General features: G+C 56.8%; 1 protein-coding gene across 2 annotated transcripts in view; it reads right to left on the bottom strand.

Annotated features, from left to right (window-relative positions):
• Positions 1-11,799, bottom strand: part of LOC105303090 (coronin-7) — a 58,495-nt gene that overhangs the window by 1,115 nt on the left and 45,581 nt on the right. For both annotated transcript variants that reach the window (XM_011376472.2, XM_011376473.2), the window contains exons 10-26: positions 6,820-6,874; positions 6,221-6,278; positions 5,968-6,113; positions 5,797-5,889; positions 5,504-5,635; positions 4,914-5,040; positions 4,360-4,535; positions 3,760-3,868; positions 3,565-3,651; positions 3,343-3,485; positions 3,165-3,269; positions 3,002-3,087; positions 2,046-2,187; positions 1,851-1,940; positions 1,146-1,262; positions 760-895; positions 239-330 (exon numbers count right to left, since the gene is read on the bottom strand). In XM_011376472.2, coding sequence (XP_011374774.1) covers positions 239-330; positions 760-895; positions 1,146-1,262; positions 1,851-1,940; positions 2,046-2,187; positions 3,002-3,087; positions 3,165-3,269; positions 3,343-3,485; positions 3,565-3,651; positions 3,760-3,868; positions 4,360-4,535; positions 4,914-5,040; positions 5,504-5,635; positions 5,797-5,889; positions 5,968-6,113; positions 6,221-6,278; positions 6,820-6,874 — 1,894 coding nt within the window. The remainder of the gene's footprint in view (positions 1-238; positions 331-759; positions 896-1,145; positions 1,263-1,850; positions 1,941-2,045; positions 2,188-3,001; positions 3,088-3,164; positions 3,270-3,342; positions 3,486-3,564; positions 3,652-3,759; positions 3,869-4,359; positions 4,536-4,913; positions 5,041-5,503; positions 5,636-5,796; positions 5,890-5,967; positions 6,114-6,220; positions 6,279-6,819; positions 6,875-11,799) is intronic.

Raw genomic sequence — 11,799 nt, 5'->3', positions numbered from 1 at the left:
AGGCCAGGGTGGGGCCTCCTCTCTGCCTTTCCCTGGCTTCCTGAGCCCCATGCCCTGTGCCCTATGGGTGGCAACAGTCAGCTTCAGGGCTCTGGAAGGTCTCCCCATCAAGCTCTCCAACTGAGAGGGGTGTGACACTGGCTCCTGCCCCAATCTGGGTCATGCTAGAGAACTCAAAGACAACAACAACTGAGGGGACCCTATGCCCATCCTAAAGCCACTCCTCTCCCACACCTACCTCTTCCTTCTTTTGCTGGTCTGACTTCTCTTCCAGGTAGAGCGCTGAGGATGGGGCCCGCCGGGCAGGGGCTTCACGGGGGGCCTGGCTCACTGGGATAGGGCAGGGACAACATCAGGTATCAGAGTCCCCTCCTTGAGGGCTCCTTGCCCAACCCTTTGGAACCAGCCACCTAGGGAATTCTATGCCAGAGACCCCAGAGGTGGCATTAACAGCTAGTCAACCTTCTGTTCACAAGGCCTGCCCTGGATAACAGGCTGCGTTCATGTGTGAGCATGTGAGTACATGACTGCATACATGTGTGTGTTGGGGCTGGGACTTGTGATGGAAACAGAGGCCTGGGTTCTGCACTCCAGTGGCTCAGAGATTGAGCCTGGAGACACAGCCACCCCTTTCCTTGGGAGTGCCGGAGGTTTCTATATGCCAGTAGGGATGAGAATCTGACTTGGGCCTTCTGCCCCTTTCTCCAACCCCTACCTGCTTCCTGCTTCCTACCTACCCCTACCAGTCCATCGTCCTACCTGGGGTCATGCCAGGGGGCTGCAGGCTGAGAAGCCGGAGCTGCCCATTAGCGCCACCCAGCCAGGCCTTGGCACTGAGCGCTGGCTCCCAGCTCACAACTGTGTCTGGAAACACATCATCCTGGAAGAATTCTTTCTGCAGGGAGGGAGAATGGGCTACCCTGAGGCACTCACCAGAGAGGCCCAGGGCACACTGGCATCTGTTGAGAGGGAGGCATGGCAAAACCCAGTCCCCAGTCTAGAGTTATCATGAGTTTCAGAATCTCAGCAGAGTAAGGGGACAGGTGTTCCACAGAGCAAGGAAATGGGTGGCTTTGGGACAGGTTCAGTGAGGTTTCAAAGCCCCTGACGGGTTGGATGTTGGTGTGCTGGGCTTCCAACCTCACCCTGACTCGGGGCAGCCGGAAGGAGACAGGCTCCAGAGAGGTCTGGCGAAGCCGTAGGCATCGGGCAAACTCCACTTCAAGCACATCACACTCCGTCTTGGGCAAGAGGATGAAGCCCTGAGGGAGAAAGGAAGTCATGCTAGGGCTGGAGCCCAGAGAGCATAGCTGGGCACCTGGGCCCCCACAGTACCAGCACCCCTTACTTAGGTACATCAGGACTAAGGCCCATCCCTAGACAGCAGTGTGCTGGCACACCTGGCTCTCTGGAGGAAAAACGCCCTGATGTGTAGTATTTGCTTGTGGTGTGAAAACTGCCACTATGGCTGATTTCACTGACTTGTTGCACGCATATGTGGGAAGGGACGTGCAGTAGCATAGCATGCCATCATGTGGTATTTCCATCCAACAGATCTTCAGTGGCATGAATGATAGTAAAATCAGGGGAAATAATTAGGAAATAATAAATTGAGTATTTATTGCTTTGCTTTTTAGTATAATTTATTTACACATTCATATAACTTAACCTTACATAATTTAACTTTTAATAATGATTTAGTTTTACAATCAGTTCTGAGGAGCTGCTGGGCACACCCTGCCCAGTGACCGATTGACCCCATGGGCCCCTGTACTTCCCCACTTGGCCACGAGAGGGCAGAGGAACCCTGTGGTCCCAACTTGAGGAGGACCAAAAGTACGAGGGCTTACCTTGTGGGGGTCCGGCGATGTGAAGCTGTTGCACTCCAGGAAGAAAGGGGCCTCAGGGAGCAGCTCATACAGGAACACACGGGTGTCACCCTGGCGGGGGTGGGTGGATGGCAAGAGTGAGATGGCCAGCTAAAGTTTCCTTCCTCCAACCTCCTCTCACCTGCCTGCTACCCCCACCTGCACAGCCCAGCCTACCTTGCCCGTCAGTAGCACCAGGCCGGTGTCTGGGTCGTAGCTGGGCAGCAGGGTAGAAGGAGCCACGTCCAGCCCCAGCACTGCCAAGGGGCCACTGGCCAGGGTGTTGGCCAAGTACAGAAGTAGTTGGCGTTCACTTCGGCTACAAGAGGGGGCAGGAGGCAGAAATAGGTCATAGAGCTAGAGGGGTCTGGGGTAGGGCAAAGACTCTAGCAAGGTCCCTGATCTTGTTGGACTGGAGACCTGAGGGCCTCAGGGCTGGAGGAGAGGTGTCCACCCATCCTTTTTTCTGGTCCAGCCCTGAGAACCACTGGCCTGGTGTAATGCAACAGCATCCTAACCTGCTGCCCTGCCTCAAACCTTCCTACCAGGCTACTGCCACCCTCTGCTGCCCTCTGCCCATACTCGGAGCAGTCTTGGACCCCAGTACCTGTCACATGGCTGCTGTGGCCCACTAAGTCTGGACTTTTCTCCCGATGGTGTACTTCTGGCCCTCTGCTCTAGCCAGGCTGGTCAGCTTCATGGACTTTCCACACAAACGTGATACCCTCTGGTTACTAACCCCTTTGTGACCCAGTTCAGATGACATCTCCATTAGAAGGCCCACTCTGATCCCTCCTTCAAAGTGCCAAATGTTCAATCCCTGGATCTTACCAGTAGGCTTGCTTCTGTGTTTTGTGCACTTCACCTGGTCCCTACTGGGTATGGGCTCCTTGCAGCAGGCCTAGTTCTTATCCCTCTGGGCCCTCGGTTGACTTATTCTCCCTCCTGACCTCCCTCCCTCCCACCTATCTGCCCATCTGCTTGCCCATCCATCCATCCATTCCCCCATCTATCTATTCATCCAGTAAGTGAGGGATGGAGACAGCTTCTGCATGCCTGTGTGTGTGTCTGGGGAGAGGACACAGGTGGCTCCTAAAGTCTGGGGATGGAGATGGTGGTTGCTGAGTCCTCACCTGTCAAAGCCAGACACCAGCAGACAGTAACCATCACACACCCAGACAATGCGGGCCCCACGGGCTCCTTCGGGCCCTGGGCCTTCCTGTTGGGATATAGCACATGAGGCCTGCCCAGACCCCCCACTGGGTCTGAGGGCTAGCCCTAGCCCATCTTGCTCACCTGAAGGGGCTCAGGGCTACTCCTGGGCTCATAGACCCTCAAGTGTCCATCCTTGCAGACAGTGGCCAACTGCTGCCCATTGGGACTCCAGGCCAGGCCAAAAATCTGGGGGCAGGTGGGGAAGTGAGGGGTAGCCTCTTGCCCTGTGGCTGGGCACCTGCCCCCACAACTGTCCTACCTGGTCTCGGTGGCCCTGCAGCCTCAGCCGCTCAACTCCAGCCTGAAGGTCCCAGATCCGAATGGTAAGGTCGTAGGAAGAAGAGGCTAGCAGATCAGCTGCCAGCGGGTGAAAGCGCAGAGAGTAGATCTTCTCGGTGTGGCCTGGGGGCAAGGCATGGAGTGATGCTAAGCCCTTCAGGAGCCACTGTCCACCCCTGGTCCCCACCAGGGTCCACCTGACCTGTGAGAATAGCCTCGGGTGTGGTAAGCACCTCTTCCAGGCCCTCTGGAGGCACCCGCCACAGTCGGATCCTGGCGTCCTCACAGCCTACAGAGGGTGCAGGCTCATCACCGCTGGGCCAAGACTCCCAGGCTCCTCCTGCTCCCATTCAGAACCACGGGACCTGCCCTCAGGCCCAGCACCAGGCCTTCTTACCCACAGCAAGGCGGTGAGGGTCAAAGGGGTCCCAGGCAAGGTCGGTCACGGCTGTCCCATTCTGCAGAGTTGGCAGCACTGTGTCAGGCAGGCGGCCGGGCTTCTGCAGCTGTGGGAGGCGTCCCCACCCCAAAGCCCATCAGTAACAGGCAGGGTTGCAGGGTAAGCAGCCTCCTCCCTCTGCAGCTGATGCCCCACCACTGGGTGGCCCAAGCTCTCTGCCTCAGCCACCTCATGCTCTGAGCCCTAAGTGCCAACTGTGAGGCCCCAGAAAGTGAGGGGGTGGGGGCAGCGTGGAGTGGTGGAAAGAGCTCAGGCTTAGGACTCGGGCAGTTTGGGTTTGAATTCCCAACTCTACCACTTACACAGCTGTGTGACCCAGCAGGTCACTAAACTTCTCTGTGCCTCACCGCTCTCATCTGTAAAATGGGGATAAGAGTGGCACCCCTACGTGAGGTGGCTGGGAGGATTAAAGAGCACACTGGGCAGGTGCCTGGCACATGGTTTGTGTTCAGAGAATGTGGGCTGGTGTGGGTACCCAATGCCCTTTGCATCTTGCACAGACTCGGGGGACAGCTGTAATGGGGGTGGGGACCTCACCTCAAGCACAGCCACCTGCCCACCACTGCTGAGCAGGGGCACAGCCACACGCAGCCGGTTGGCACAGAAGCCGTCACTCTCACCAGGCGTGGTGAGGCTGAGCCCCTTGAGGTTGGTGATGTGACTGTCTCGGTGTAGGACGGTGCCCTGAGCATGACGGAACTTGGAACTGGGGCCTGGTGGGCGGCAGGGACAAAAAGTCATGTGAAGATGCCTGCCCACCCTGCACTGTCCCGCAGGAAGACCCCGGGCCAGCTTTGAGTCTTGGCCACCTGTTCCCCTCACTGTAGGGTCATGCAGAGCATGTGCCCAGTCCTCCACCTCTGCTGGTCCAGCCAAGCCAATTTGCCCAGATTGGCGCCTGGGAATGAAACCTGAAGTATCTTGGTGGAAGCCCAGTGCTCCGTGGCACATTCAGGCTGCCCTCTTTCAGAAGAGACTGAGTTCATCCCACAGGACATGTGACTCCACCAGGAAGAGAGGCAGGGCCAGGGTACAGAGGAGGATGGCTGGGGTAGGGGTGGAAGGGTTAGCTCCTACTTTGAGGCACTTACCCAGCAGACTCTGCAGTGACCTCTGGCTGGGGCTGGTGCCGATGCCGCTGGTGCTGGAGAGCGAGGGCCCCAGGCTGGAGGGTGTGGAGGGTGAGATCAGCGAGCTGGGAGGGGAGGAGAAGCCCTCCTGGGGAGAAGCACCCATGGTTAGCCACAGGCGCCTGGGCAAGTTGGCCAAAGAGAGGGGACACCGGGATCATTACTCTGGACCCCTCCTCCCAGGCTATGGGACACTGGCTGTGCACGAAGCCCTGTTCTGGGATGCCGTCATAGATGCTGACAAGAGCTGTGGGCAACATGGGAGTGAGGTGAATTTTAGACCATGGGGACAGCAGGTGGCAGATGCTAGATCCCAGCATTTGTGAGAGGGCAGGCCCAGGGTGGTTAAGATCCACCAGTATTTCACGAGAAGCTAGAAATCTAGATTTTATGTGAAAGACTCACTTTCTACTAAGTTTTGTGCAATTTAGAGAACACTGAGGTTATTTATGCTTCATACATTTCTTTGGTATGCTTGAAAGTTAGAAAGCTTAAAAAGACCATCGGGGCTCCCATTGTGGCATTGAGAATCAGGTAGCCTTGGCACTCACACTGGGGTCCTCGTCAACCATGGGTGGCTCCACAGGCTGGGCTGAGTCAGAGGAGGGCTCTGCAGGGGGCACCAGGCAAGAAGTGAAGCTGGGGTGGGGCCAATAGGCTGGGTTGAGGCTGACCTTCTGCACCTGTGGGGAGAGGCAGAAGTTGAGGAGTGAGTAGAGATGGGGGACTCAGGGCAGCTGAGTTAGTGCATAGATGGACTGTGGGGCCATAGATGAGGCTGCTGCCAGGAGAGCTTGTGGGGGCTGGTGGAGGCTGGGGGTGGCCAGCCAGGTCTTGGCTCTACCTGCTGGTTACTCCCAGCCCACCAGGCATGGGGTTCAGACGCAGGCATGCAGCCTGCAGTGTCCGGGAACAGGTCCTCGTGGAATTCCACAGCCTAGTGACAGAAAGACATGAAGCTGGTGAGGTGTGAATCCCCCAGGCCCTCCCAGCCCCTCACCCAGGCTACTCTCACCTTTCGTGGTACATGAAAGCTGATGGGCACAATGGCTGTGTCGCTCAGCTGAAGGACTCGGAACACCTCGCAGCCCATGACAGCCAGCGCCCTCCGGGGCACAAGGGCGGACCCCCGCAGCACACTCTCCAGGAGGCACTGGGTCACTATTGGTGACACCAGGGGAGGAGAATCAGGTTGGGTAGGGAGAAGGGAGGGGAGGGAGAGGACAGGGAGGAGGGAAGGAGATAGGAGTGGGGAGGACAGGGCTTACCTGGGCTCAGTGCTTGCTGCTGGGGGACCACCTCATAGCAGTACAGCTGACTCTCGCCCTGAAAGGAGCCCAGCCTGAGCACCCTTGCTGACCACATCCTGGTGGCCTGGGGCAGCCCCAGGTCCAGCACCAGCTCTCCTGCTCCCTTCCAAGGACCTGAGCCACAGAAGCATGGCAGACATTGATGGCACTAACATGTGCAGGGCACTGAGCTGAGCCCTCGGTACACTTTACCTCACCTGTTCATCACGAGTGTATATGGCGTGAGCATTGAGGGTATACCTGCAGTGTCTACAGAGTGCCTGCCGTGTGCTTACACTGCTCTATCCTCAGCGTGTCCAAATGAAGCTGATGTTCCTGGATGAAGACTTGGAGGCCCGGACATGCAGAGCCCCTGACAGGAGGCCATTCAGCCCGGCAGTCGTGGACCTGGGCAGCACTGTTCTAGTTCCTGCTTTCTGAGGAAAGAGCATCCTGCATTCCTCACTCTCTCAGCTGGCTGCTTAGGTCAAAGGTCAGGGCCAGGCCTGGCAAGTGAATCACCATCCCTGGGGGCCGACATGGGTGGACATGGGTGGGGACTCCAGCTTCTCACTCACCTTTCCCGCCAGGACCAGGAGCCTGGAGTCTGGGTCCAGCAGGGGCATTAGAGACCTGGGGGAGAGAAAACTGGTTGGCAGGTGGGGCCAGCCACCCATGAGTGAGGGGAAGCAAGAGGTCTGTGAACCTTACAACCCCAGATAGGAGGCCGAGCCCCACAGTGGCCGGGAGCGATGTGTCCTCCTCTAGCTGCATCTAGCCTGATCCCCCAGGACCCTCTGCCTCTTCTCCCTGTGCCAGCAACATGCCAAGTATGTCCCCACATTCCAGCCTTTCTTTCCCCAGGTCCTCTGTCTCTGCCCACTTGCTTCACTCAGGACTTATGCCGAGCCCTGGGCACAGGAGAGCCACCCCCTCTGTGCACCTCAGCCCCAATCTCCACCCCAGGCAGACTTCACATACAATCTGTCCCTGGTCCCACCTTGGCCAGCCTAGACATCAGGCCAGCATTACTGGGCAAGGTGTGGGGGTGCTGGAGCTATTCCACCCAAGCACTTGAGTGGGCGCTCCAGGTCTCCACTAAGGTTTGAGGGCCACCTCCTCAGCCACCTAGGCTCCTGGATACTTGATGACATCTTAGAGACTCAGACCCACTTGACACCTGCCTTGAGGCCCTGTGCCCAAGCCTGAGCCAGGGGCCAGAGCGGGGCCTCCTTTGCTGCGCAGCTTCTCCGCCTCCCTGTTTTCAGGCCCCCATGCCCAAGGCAAGGCCTGGGGAGGGTCAGCGGCTGGGAACATGGAGGGTAGGCTAAAGGCCTCTAGTGCCCCTGCTGCTCTTTGCCTATCTATCTCATCTTGGCCTATGGCCTGTTGCTGCCCGGAGTTTATGACACTCCTCCCCAGGCTCTATGGAGGCCCCTTCGCAGCTCCCAGCCCTGTAAGCGCTGCCTTCCAGCCCAGGATCACAGGGGGACGGGGCCCAGAAGAACTATGACAGGTGCTTTCATCTTTTTGTTTCTTGCTCCTGGTCTTGGCCTCATCCTGGGAACCCATAGGCTTGGACCCCTACCCTGACACTCATCCCCACACAGAATCCCCGTCCTCACTGTGGTTCCAGTGGTCAGAGATCACCCAGCTGTGGCAGCTGCTTCTATCCTTCACCCATGCAACGAGGGCCCAGCCCCTTCCTCCCCTGCCTGTCTACCCCTCCTGGCTAGCTCCCCAAAGCCTGCCTGCTGCCCACTTCCTCCCACCCTGCTGAGAGCCACAGAGTGGGCTGGAAAGCTGGGTGGAGTCCTAGGTGTCTCCACAGCTTCCTGGAAGGCCTTGGGCTGGTCACCTGTGAATAACACAGCCTCTAATTACCTTAGGCCCAGCAGGATGAGCTGGGCTCAGAACTGCCTTCCTTGACCTGGTCTGACCATTGCCTGCCTCGGGGGAGGAAGTGGATGGGAAGGACAAACTGGGTGTGTGGCCGGGGTGCCCCCCACACAGGCGCTGGTTCCAGAGGGGCCAGACATAGGTCCCTTTGGAGGCTCTAACAGGGCTTTCACTCATTCAGTCATTCATTCTCAATTATTCATTCCTTCAGCAATATGGTCTGTGCCTGGCCCTTGACTTCCCTGCAGTTGTGACTGGAGGTGAGTGCAGCAGATCCTACTGGATCTGACCTCAAGGAGCTCCCAACCTGGTATGAGAGGTGAACACAGTCCCACAGATAAACATTTGGAGGAAAAGTTCTCTGAGGACACACAGCAGGAGCAGAGCAGACTGACTGTGGCTGGCCACAGGGGAGGAGATATTCCCTATGACTCAAAGGTTAAGGAGGAATCAACCACGCCCAGGGAGAGAGTTCCAAGTGGAAAGAGCAGCATGTGCAAAGGGCCTGTCACAGGTGGGTGCATGGTCAGTATGCGGAACAAGGAGGACAATAGGGCTGGTGCCCTGGGCAGTGAGGGTGAGGGCTAAGGCTCGTGATGCGGAGGGTAGAAGCAAGACAGGACAGGATCTGGTGCATCACAGGGGAGTTCTGCCTCCTTCCATCAGACAAGCAATGAAAAGCTGATGGTACATCTTAAGTGAAAAGGGACAGGATCAGATGTGTGCTGAGCAGAGATCATCATGTGGAGATGGGTGGGAGGAAACAAGAGGTGATGGGCTCAGGGCAGAGTCTGAAGGCAGCTGGGGTCGGGGAACTCTTGTAGCCCAACCACTGCCTTGGTGAGAACTGGGGTTTGTGGCTGAGGGTTCCACCACAGTATCGATGGCTCACTTGTGCTCTAAACCAACCTCCTTAAGAGGACTGACCTGGCCTCCCTGCACCCCCGCCCCATCAGCCCTAGCTGGCCGGCCCACTGACTCAGGTGCTAGGGGTGCGGGGCAGGAAGTCATAGAGGGCAGGGCTGGCTCCCCTGACAGGTCAGGCCAGTCTTCCTTGCCTCAGGCAGAGCCATCTAGGTAGCTCTGCCAGGCGGGAGCACCTGCCCACCATGACACGGGCCAGGAAATGGGGTCATGGCACCCAGCCCCAAGGGGTGGCCAACAGCTAGCACAGGTCTGACTCTAGGCTTTATAGAGTCAAGGTAGGTCTGGGTCTGGAATGCAGAACCGAGCCCCAGCCTGACAAGGGCCAGAGGTAGTAAGAGCTGGAACAGGCACCTCTCCTGCTGCCATGGCACATAGGGATGGCTAACATCTGGGCCTGCCACTGGGAAGGGCTCTGACCTAGGTCCAGGGGTCTGCCCCAGACCCAAAGTCACAGAAGGTTTAGAGCCCTGATCTGCCCCTAGCCACAAGCCCAGGTCCCAGAAGCTTCAGGATGATGATGGTACAGTTAGCCACGTGAGGGAAGTGTCAGCCCCTGATAATCCCATCAGCTCTCCCAATATTCCTGCAATTAGCAGAGGAAGTACCAGGGTATGTCTGCTAGGAAAAACAGCTTCATGAGGCCTCTTCTGACTCCCCCCACTAGCCCATCAATCTAGACATCCTGGCATTGCCACTGGTCCAAAGCAGTCCAGGATCTGTCTCTGTCACCCACGCTAGGCAGTGGAGACCACCCTTGAACCAAACCCTGACTCACATTCCTTAGCTCTCTCTTCTCACAGAGGGCTCCAGGTAACCAGGTTCTAAGGAAGGTGGTGACTTAAAGCATTATGAGGAATGGATGGACAAACTGGGGAAGGGATCTCCTGGAAGCTGCCCTGTAACCTCTGGGCAGATGACAACATGGCCTATGTGAGTCCAGGGTGCAAGATTGGGCAGATGATGGACCATTTTGGCAGGTGGGGTCTATCCATCATTGAGAACTAGCTATAGAGGTGAGAAACTTCAGGGCCTGTCAGGAAAACCTATTCTTTGGGGAGAGTCAGGCTGGAGGTCCTCCTCCCTCCCACAGCATCTGTAGACACTCCTGAGTGTCTTAGGGATCAAAAGGCCCAAGGGCAAAGGCATAGGGACCATCCGACCAGAGCCATATGGTACTGACTACAAACTCAAATGCTTCAGGAAACTGAGTGAGTGAAGTAGACTGGTGTGACGACTGGGAATGGTGGAGACTGGGGTGACCTGTGAGCCTGAGGTTTGGTCAGAGGGCAGGAGGCTGCCACTCAGCCCCAGCAGAGAGTTCCTGTTCAAGGCAAGCTGGTAAGTCCCATTTTAATGTGAAACCACCAGATTTTTAATGTTGGCAATGGCATCAAAGTTTTAAAAAGTCCCATACAGGCCAAATGAAACACACCCAAGGGCCAACTCTGGCCCAGAAGCAGAAGCCATGACCCATATCCACAAAGACTAAAAAAAGCAAGGGGTGTAGGTGTGGGGTACGGACCCCTGCCTATCCTGGAAAGGAGCTCTGTGGGGGAGAGGCCCTAAAGAGGCTATTTGCTAAGAGGGGAAGTCTAGTAGGTAAGTGTTGCAGCAGGACCCTGCTTAGCTCATTTAGCAACCGGACACAGAGGCCATCCTGTCTTTTAGAGGTGATCAAGTCCTCCAAAGACCACGCAACCCGATTCCACTGGTGTAGACCCTCAGGTCCCCCCAGACTCAAGCTGGCCCAAGCAAAGGCCCTGGCTACATCCTGGGCTGGAAGAGGAGGTGGGTATCCCAGAGCCCTCTGGAAGTCGGGAGCTGAGCTAGGTCCCAAAGGCTCTGAAGCATGCCTCTGACCACAAACATGGAGGGGGAGGAGGACAGAGCCTTTTCCTGGAATCCTCCAAGGCAGGGAATTTTTCTGGACTAGTCCAATCCCTGGCACCAATCCTCTGCCCCATCAAGGGCCACTGTCAGCTGCACGCAAGCCCCACCCACTGACAGTGAGGCCCAATTTCCAACCCCATCCCAGCACCACCACCACCCCCCCACCCCTGCTACATTCTGGCCTTGGAACTAGTCGTACTTGTGAGGCCTTGGGCAGATGGTCACTTCCCCTTAAAACATGGGGAAGGTGGTCAAGGGATGCTCACAGCCTTAAAAACCATCATGTTTAAAAGGACCCAAAACTTAGATTTTGCATTAGTTTGTATCTAAGAGACCCTTGGAATGGCTCTGTGGGGTTTGCCCAGGAGTTTCTGAAACTGAGATAAGCTACCAACAACAGCACATTGAGAGATTTCACCTAAAAAAAGAGAAAAAATCCTGATTTCCAGTTTCTCTTGAAAAAATCCGAAGCTCTGGCAGGCTGGAGCAGGTCATGAGGGCTGAGTCCTTACACCAGCCCCCACTTCCCTCCTCCCCGGCCTCTCCAGGTCTCCACAGGCTCTGGAATCTGCTCCTGGAATTTATGTCACCTGTCTGGTGTGTCACAGGCATCTGGGTTTGGGGCTCCGTCTCACTCAAATTAATTTGCTTTTTATACGAAAAACAGGGACCTGCCCAGGGTCATATGGCAAAGAAGTGGCAGACCCGCCTGGAGTGCCGGGCTCGTGACTCCAGACGGGGCGGGACAAGGTTTCTCCCGCCCGCCAGGTCCGGAGGTGGTGGAGTGAGGACCAGGCTCCGCGGCCAAATGACCCCTTCATTCGAGAGGGAGGCGGGTCTCC

This window comes from Pteropus vampyrus, unplaced genomic scaffold (genome assembly GCF_000151845.1).
Source record: "Pteropus vampyrus isolate Shadow unplaced genomic scaffold, Pvam_2.0 Scaffold300, whole genome shotgun sequence".
NCBI lineage: Eukaryota > Metazoa > Chordata > Mammalia > Chiroptera > Pteropodidae > Pteropus > Pteropus vampyrus.
Note: the sequence above shows the minus strand (reverse complement) of the source record. Positions and strands in the feature narration are given on the sequence as shown.